The sequence below is a fragment of the Myotis brandtii genome, unplaced genomic scaffold (genome assembly GCF_000412655.1).
Source record: "Myotis brandtii unplaced genomic scaffold, ASM41265v1 scaffold144, whole genome shotgun sequence".
Classification (NCBI taxonomy): Eukaryota; Metazoa; Chordata; class Mammalia; order Chiroptera; family Vespertilionidae; genus Myotis; species Myotis brandtii.
The window spans coordinates 5,325,283-5,334,563 of NW_005355159.1; the positions used below are offsets into that span (position 1 = coordinate 5,325,283).

Sequence of the window (9,281 nt, forward strand, 5' to 3'; positions counted from 1 at the left end):
TGTTCTCATAAGAGAGACAGGTAACTGAGCGCTAAGGAGACTTGCTCAGAACCATTTAGGTAAAATGTGATAAAACTAGAACTCAAATTCAGGTCTTCCAATGAAAACATTTTCTTGAAAAATCTTGTTTGGGCAGGTCAAATTGGGTTGAATCAGACCAGGTTGAACTGGCTTGCACTGGATTACAAGGACATGTGGTCAGAAATCATAGGGGACCCTTTTAAAGGACCACGCTCACAGAAGCATCAATCACATCTTCATCCAGCTTCTCCTCTTCCTCGCAGCCTTCCCTTTCCTCTGCTCTTACCGTGTATCTCTCCTCGGTTTTGTGAGCCAAGCTGAGGGTAGGAATGATCAGCTTCAGGGCAGCGGGGTAGTTTGGGGAATATGAAAAAGTAGGTGTGAATAAATTCCTTTAGACCTTTTTGCATTTCCCACCCAAAGCCATTAATTCCAAATCAGAAGAATGAGTTCAGCCACAGTCAGTAGTAAATGGCACTTATCCTGCTTGTTCGCATTCCTGGGTGTCCTCCGACCCATAAGCCCTCCATCAGTGCCTGTGTCCCCGTGTGGTGCCTCACACAGCATTAAGCTACTTTATTAAAAACAAGTAAGATCTCAAGAGTGGGGAAATCTGACATGGAAGTGTCACATAAGAAAGCCAAGATGAAATGCTACAACAAGGTGACAAAATCTGAAGCTCCAGTTCTTTGCCATCCCTCCACCCCCCACTCATCTCCCACCTTGAGAATTAGCCACCGAAGGGCAGCTGAAGAAATGACATAGTCAACACCTCCTGTGGGCCTGGACCCTGTAGGCTTATCTATCTGAAAAACTGTTTTCAGTTTCAGGGAAGGTATTAGAGACTTAAGAAAGGGTTCGGGTGGAGGGTGGAACCCTTTCTCTTTAGCCCTGGGTCTGAGCAGTGACCATTCCCTATAGTTACACAAACTACCCAGGACCCCCACTTAAAACGTGCAGCTGGTGATGCTGTGTAAACTGGATGAAAGTGATGTGAGCCGACATGGTCAGATAAAAGTCTTCATTTTGACAACTGGCGGATACTCAGGTGCTCAGAGTTTGCCTGTTGTATGAAACCATTCTTGGCTGTAATGTCTCTCCACAAAGCTGCTCTAATGACCTTTCATCAATATATTTGTGATTTTTGACATTTAGTGCCATTTGTCTGGCATTGGAGGTGGGACTGAACTTACGTTTCACTTTCAGAACCTGACTTTGGTGTTGTTAAATTATTTGGATATATCAGTAAGATTATATATCAGTAAGGAATATATCAGTAAGATTCCCCAAGTGAGTAAAATAAAGGAATTGGTTTACCTGGAATCTCTCAGGGCCTTCCCAACTCTAACATTCAGTGTCTTTACAATTCTAAGTTGAGGTACTATTGCTCTGGGACCCTAGGTAGAGGGCAGACAGCAGTGGAAATGTAAGGACCAACGTTAAAATCCTAAATTAAACTACATCATTGAATGTGCAGGGAGCTGTTAGGGAATTTCACATGCCAGCGCTAATGTATTTTACATCCTTGGAAACAGTATTTAGTTAGGTATAAAAGATGTTCACTACAACAATCTTTGTATTAGCAAACACAAAACTAAAACAAATAGACAAACCTAAAATCATTTAAATGCCCCAAGCAGGCATTTAGATTTCCACTCAGTTGGCATACTATATACAACTGTTAAAATTGATGGTAATGAAAACTATGTATTGCCATGTTATGAAAACATGGGAATTGCTTAAACAATGCTGGAGAAAAACAAGATATACAATTGTATGTATAATGATTGTAATTATGGAAAATCTTAAAAGGAGAAATGGATTCTTTTAAAACACAGAAAAATATAGAAAAAATTCTATAGTATAGTTATATATTTACAGTAAAGACTGAATTTCTAAATGAAATAAAACAGAATAAAACCTATTTTAAATTTAGAAATCAATATACATCTCTCCATAAGTCCCACCATATCTCACTGCAGTAAAATTCAAGTAATTATTTTATATGATTTATTCAGCATCTGTCATTTTAAGAATTGGATAATGTTTGGCTACACAGCAAAGGATAATGAGCAACATAATTAATCAAATTGCTGTTGATATTTCTATGTCAAAGTTAATCATTTCATTTTCTTCTTTTATGGGAGGGGTTCTCCTCTTCTTAAAACCAGTAGCATCCACAAGTAAATTTAAATGTATTTCACGTGTTTAGTTGTACAAAACTTGGTATCACAGCTGAAAACTACAGTCAATGCCTCATTTGCTGGCACCGGGACAAAGGCAGGCAGCTTCTACCTGAGCTAAATTAACACACTGTTCTCAGAACGGCTCTTCATTCAGTCAGTTGCTCTTCTGTGCTGAGGACAAGGATCCCGTATTTACATGATTTGTACTAATCTGACAGTCATCAGATTTCATCCCTGCCTGTTCTCCCACCCTCCCACCAACACACACTTGTTGGCATCTCCCAGGCAGTCACAGGAAGAGTTCATTCAGTCCGACGACCCCATTGAACATGGACATTTTGGATAGTCAGTCATTTGTCAGTTTTTCTGATTTGAAATCATGGCCAGAATCTTGACAAAGACCATTATTTCAGCTTTTGTTTTGGGGTTTTTGTTTGTTAGTTTATTTGTTTTTGTTTTGTTTTGTAGCAGACATTAAATATCATGGCACTCAGGGTAATGGGGAACTTTTCCCTACTCATTTTATTGTTATGAACAGACCCTCAGTCTTTCAAACATATGTAAATAAATAAAAGATGTGTTGGTATTTCCAAGTGAGCCAGACATTTGCAGCTGTTTCACTCGCTGCAGCAGGTCTAGAGGGGAGTTCTCCTGTTGTGTGAAACCATGGATGGCTGTAATGTCTCTCCAAGGAGCTGCTCTAATTAATGCAAAGCACTCTGCTTACTACTTAATAAATACTTAGCTTCCTCTAAGTGGCACCACATTAAGATCCTTTATTGAACATTTTCTCTATGTGCTACTATGTGCTGGAATCATCAGACCAATACGTTGGATTTCAGGAAGGAGGGGGAGAGAAATCTACAGCAAAAGCAGACTTTGGGGATAATTATTTCTGCAAACCAACACCTCTTTCTGTACTTTATATCTGAGTAAACCCAGTCAACAGGGAACACTCTGGGGAAGAAATTGAGTAATTAAAAATATACAGGCTGCAAAACCTGCATCAGAATCACAATGTCTCCAGACAACAGATACTTAAAGAATGGTTTTTATCTGTGAACTCACTCTGTTTTAATGAACACTCCTTCAAAATCTTGCAACCAATTTGACAATGGTTATTTGCCAACATAGGCCAAAGGAGGCTGCCTCCAAAGAAGAACCCTTTGTCCGTATGTTCTTGAAAATGTTCTGGAAGGAAAATCTTCCAAAGAAGTTTTTATTTAGCCAACTATAATTTTCCTTGGATAATTTCTGATTAGCCCATTATCAGTTTGGGTGGGTTTGATAGCTGTGGGCATTAAAACAACCAACTCTTTCTTTAATAACCTTTTTTTGTTTCCATAGGTCTGAGTCACTAGCCCAGACACCATCCCCTGAATTAAATGAAGAATAGTGTCAAATAGGAACTTATAAACCTTAAGGCTAAACTGAAAAGTGTTCAAAGTTTTGATGTACCTGGAGAAAGTACTAGGCAAAATGTTACAATAGACTAGAAAACCCATTGCGTATTTTCACCTTCTGATCAGATGTCACTTAGACTTCAAGTTTGAGAAAAACTGGTTCATTCCTCTACAATCACACCGCAAAAGCCGAGAAGTCTACCTTTTTATTTCTCCCTGCTCTGTCCCTAGAAGTGGCTCTAGTGTTCACTGTAAATTTTCTAAGATGTTGACACATAAAAGTCTATGAAGTTCACCAGCACAAAAATGTCAACCATCGAAGACAAGGCTCACAAAATTATCTTAATCACCACTGACACCTGTGGCTTGTCCGTCCCCCACCTCCCCCCCACCAAGAATGGGAAATCGCTTGGAAAATCTAACCACAGTATCTCCTCTCTAGATTTTTGCATAAAAAGTTCACCATCACAGTGAGCTCAGAAAGTGGTGGTGGTGGTGGTGGTGGTGGTCGTGTGTGTGTGTGTGTGTAGAGAGAGAGAGAGAGAGGGAGAGAATATCAAGCAGGTGAGGTTGAAAGCTCAGCTTTCAAGTCTGTTGTGACACCAATGACCAGATATTAGTTGAAAGAAGAAAACCGGATGACCCAGATGCAATTTCGATCTTTGAAGACAAGCTGTTTATATAATCCATGCCAAGCAAGGAGGTGAGAGACTTGGAGATGTGTGTGACATAATGATGTTTATATTGATGTAGATAAAGATTTGTTTAAACCGAAGTTATTAACTCAGCCCTGAGTGTTAGTCCATCACCCAGAGCTCCTTGGGAATCCGGAGGCCCACACTGCCACCCCCGCTCACTGTCTTCCCCTCCCCCACTTTTCAGAAGCCAGAGGATGCCCGCTGCATCTTGCACTGTAGTGCAAACGGATCCCCGCAAAGGGAGAGGAAGATAAAATGAATTTAAATTCCAAAGGGGTTCCAGTGCCGGTTTCCTAGTCCCCGAGTCAGCAATGTGTTTGTGAAAATTCAGCCTTTTTGTCTCCCAGTAAAAAGGAGCTAAATCTACATCGGTGGCCCAGTCTCGGGTTGCTATTCTTTGCATTTTCTATTCGAGTGAATGAGAGTGAATGAAGTGGCCGGGACCCTCCATTTGATCTACTCAATTGCATAAAGTGACAGAATTCTAATATATTTGTTTAATGCTCTTCAATGGGCTTTCACTTTTTTTGCTTGCAAATGAAGCATCTGTGGGCCAAGTTTCGTCCCCCTTTAACACGGGGACATATTTCATAACTCAGGCCGTGGTTTGAAGTGATCTTGAGAGGAGTTTTAGACTCAAAAAGTGGAAAATAAAGAAACAGATGTGAAGTTATTGTAGATTCCTAGAGTGGGCTCTGGGGCTATTGTGCCCCCACGGCGGGCGGTCCCGGGGCTGTGCCTTTCATGCTGTAATTGAAACATATTAATTAGATAATTTGTTGTTAGTTTAAAAGAAACAAATGCATCCCCTTTGAGGCTTCACAGCCGGTGGGGTGGGTTGTTTTTGTTTTGCTTTTTGTTTTGTTTGGGTGTCTCTGTGCATATGTGGCATTTAGGAAGAAAAAAAATGACATTTATGTTAAGAATTTGAGAACAGACCCAGATCCTTTCCGTTTCTTAAATGGATACCTTGTAACGGGGAGTTGCCATTTGTGAAAGTAAAAACCTTCCCTCCCCTGCCCACCTTGCATGAGCTAATGGAAAACCTTCTGTTTGAAGCACTTCATTAGATTCCTGGTCCTCGCCCCCCCCCCGCCCCCACCCGCAGTTTCACCCCTCTCCAGCACCTGGCCACATTTATGCTTCCAAACACTCAATGTTCCTGTCTCTTTCAAAGGCATTGAACTCGCTGCTGTAATATTTAAGCCATTCTGAGGATCATTCACTAGCACCTTCTGCTAGTCTTACACCTTTCCAAACCCCAACCCAGGCAACAGGACTAATGAGAACTTCTGTAGCTTCTTGCTTGAGAAAGGGCACAAAATTCATCCACTGTGTAGGCATTTCCCCAAACCACAGAGAAAGCCGTTAAAAAAACTCAATTGAGTGCAGAGTCATGTTAAAAAGCAAAAGTAACAGAATAGCCAAGTTTCCAAAATCAAACACCTACATTAAAATAAAATAAAAAAAACTATCCTGCCCAAATTTACAAAATAGAAAATAGTATAACTTAACTTGATTCTCAAGATAAGACCGGAGCATACATCTCACTGTATGGGGGTGCCTCTCCCAGTGTTATTTTGAAGCTGTGTGTATTGACTTTGGACTTGAGCCAGGTGAAAAGATTTAACATGACAAAGAGAGCCATTGAAGGTATCATGGTTATAAACTTCCTTATTTGTGGGGCACTTCAGCTAAACAGGGTGTAAGTCTCAAAGCTGAGGATAGAGTTGGGGTAGAGGCATGTGTTTTGGGGCTGCCTTTGGATTTCTCATCAAGGTCAACATATCATCAATGGATTTTTTTACTTTACTTTACTTTACTTTACTCATTCAAGCAACTCTCTGAGAGGAGATGCTTGTGATTGTGAAAAGAGAGCTCACAATGCCCAAGTTATTTCATTCTTTGCAATACACCATGACGAACTTACCAGCTGAAAAGGACATTTTCAAGTACTGAGTTGAAATCACTCCTTTGCTAAAACTCAGAAATGAGATCTGCATCTTCTTTATTTCTGTTTATTAAATGTATATATGTACATACAACTTAACTCTGAACCCTATTGGCTAGTCTAGGAAGAATATTTTATCTAACTAGCTAAGTTGATAATTTGTAAAATGTTTGAGGCCCATGTCTATATGGTTCCTTCATTCCCATTTTGAATTCAGTGTTAGTAAAATCGATGAAATTATAATATCCCAGAGGTGGCCTTAATTTTATTTTGTAGGAAATGATGAAACTGTATTTAATTTTTTTAAAAAAAAATGCAGATGACTTATTGTTGAGAACAAAGTTTCAAGAATTTCCTAGCCCAGGATGGACAAGTTTTCCAGGCTTTCTTTAGCTGATCTTGTTGATATAATTGTGACTTGGGCTTGATGAATGAGTTTGGTTGTCCCCTGTCTGACGAGCTTTAGTAGCTTCATGCATTTTAATCAGTCCAATGATTCATTTATTTTCTTTTTTTTTTCTTGGCTGTGTGTGGGATCCTTCCTTTAAAAAAATGGTCACAACAGGATTAATTACCCTTTGCATTAATCCTAAATTTTTTTTCAGATAGCCCTCTAAATACCTAAGGGTTGCAGGTGCCAAGGATTTTCCTTATAGAGCATGATTTCTATGTGGGTTTCCCTGTGTTGCACAGTCTCTTGTTTAATCATTTTACATAGTAAAGTGTTAATCACCATTTAAGTTTGTCTTTGTCTTGCAACTTCACTAGTTGAATACACCCCTCACTCTGGAAATATTGTGAGCCCTTCAATAAAGTTTCAATGGTCCTTGAGCCATAAATACTTGGCACATTTTAATTCTCTGCAAATATCTGAGGAAAAGCAAATACTTAGAGTGGAGCATTTTGAGTAACTTCATTTACCTCTTTAAAATAAATGCACCAAACATTATTTTCTCATAGGAAGGAGTAAAAAGCTGTTCAATTCAAAGCGAACAGCTTTCAACATGCAAGGTGGACTTTCAGGTAACTTCTGAAAAAGAAAATTTCAACAACTGCCATAATTTAAAGGAGCAAGGCAATGGCTACTCACTCCAAAATAAGATGTGTCAGGATATAAGCATTGTGTAGGCAAGTCTGGTTTTGTATCTCCATCTGCCTGATTTCTACATCAGCCTTGCAGTTATATAAGTGCTGGTTATGTTGTGTAAAATGTATATTTTAAGAGGCAAAAATATATATAAAGTACTGTTTTTTCAATGCAGTCTTTCTCTCAGCACTACACCTGTGCACCTAATCTACGCTGGAAATAGACTGCTCCCTCTCTCCCTCTGCAGCCATATCTTCAAGAGTCCATCCGAATAATTGTTCTCCCAATCTGCGATGCCTGAGAACTTGGCCTGTTTTAAAAATAAGATCTTGACAAGACAAACTACTCAGACAACGCACTGCAGAAAGCATGCTTGGGGAAGCACTACCTCTATCTTTTGTAAAGTGACTGCAGAAACTTCAGAACCACACAAAACTAAAATTTGAGTTTACGTATTTTAATGAGAAAATATTATTTGGACTAGGTTCATAATTTAATGTAGACACCTTCTTTTAAAATTCTCTGTCTTAAAACAGGCATGCTGGGAACAAGAACATCAATATTTAAAATGTCATGCTAATTCTCTACAAGGAGGGAGAAAAATGAAAGATAAAATTGTACAGCTCTGATGATACTACAACTCTTTTTTTTTTTTTAAACTTAAGCAGATCACACCAGAACAACAGTTCATTTTCTCAGCAAATTACCTAAGACTCTAAAGGAATATAAGCAAACAAAAGTGCATTTTACACAGTGTATAATCATTCCTATTCACAAGCATTTACACCTCCTTGCAGCCCTTAGCTTCTTGGAAAACTTGTAGCAAACAGAAGGACTTGTCCCTGGGAGATCTATCCGGTGGCATTTCCTCCAAGTTACCAGTCAGCTTATCTCAGTTCTTCTAGGGTTGCCCTTGATGCTTTCTTAGTTTGGGCTTACTTCATTTTCTTTTTTTTCCCCCTTCCCAACAATAAAATAAATAGCTATAAAGGTATCTAAGTAACCGGAAAGTTAACATCCCAATTAACTTTCCCCTCCCCCTCTCCCCTCCCCTAAACCTAGCCAGAAATAAAGGGTAAACATTCACATTACAACAGGTACTTGTAAAATGGGCTTTGCCCCCTCGCCCGCCAAGCAATACAGATTCAAGTTCACTGTTTACATTTTACGGGCGCTTTGTAAACAATACAAGGTTACATTTAGTTTTGTTTTGCTTGTGTTCAAGACAAGCCTCCCCTCCCCAGCTCGGCAGCCTCTCCCCCTAACTCCCAACGCCCAGAGCCTCCGGCTGGACACAAAAACCAAAGCAAAAAATTCTGCGGAAGCCGAGGAGGCAGGCCCGCTACCCCGGGAAGCTGCGGTCCGCCCAGCCCCTGCCGGATGGGCGGAGGCGAGCGGGCTAGGAAGATTAGCGGTCTCTCTTCGTAGCAGATTTCCAAGACTTGAACAGAGAGATCCGGCCCTCGGATGGGAGGCGGCGGCCCTCAGGGGAGATGTGTTCGAGGACACCTCCGAGCCGGTTTCTCTGGTCTTGGAACAAACGGTGCGGAGGCTCGAGCCCCGCCAGTGCGGGCCGGAGGGAAGACGCTCTCCTCTCGGTGAAGGCGGGAGGCAGGATTTCCCCTGCCTCTTACACGGGAGGATTTCCAGGGCCCCCGGGATGGGACGGCGAGGCTCAGGTGCCCCTGCCTTCTCCTCTTGTGAGGACGAGAACAACTCCCACGCGCCTCCAGGCCCCTCCGCAAGTTTGTGTTTTGTCTCCGGGTCCAAAACAAAGTTCTCGCGGGGGAGAGACGGTTGGCTGAAAGTGAATTGACACGGTAGGGCGGCGGTCCCGGGTCCGGGAGGGCAGGACGAGGAGCCGGGGACGGCGAGTGCGCTAGCGGGGCGGAGAGCCCGAGGGGTCAGTGCACCGCCACCGAGTGCAAGGCCGAG

General features: G+C 41.3%; 1 protein-coding gene across 1 annotated transcript in view; it reads right to left on the reverse strand.

Annotated features, from left to right (window-relative positions):
* Positions 1 to 220: 220 nt before the first annotated feature.
* Positions 221 to 9,281, reverse strand: part of FOXB1 (forkhead box B1) — a 9,984-nt gene continuing 923 nt past the window's right edge. Inside the window, exon 2 of the mRNA XM_014535516.1 lies at positions 221 to 358. Coding sequence (XP_014391002.1) covers positions 221 to 358 — 138 coding nt within the window. The remainder of the gene's footprint in view (positions 359 to 9,281) is intronic.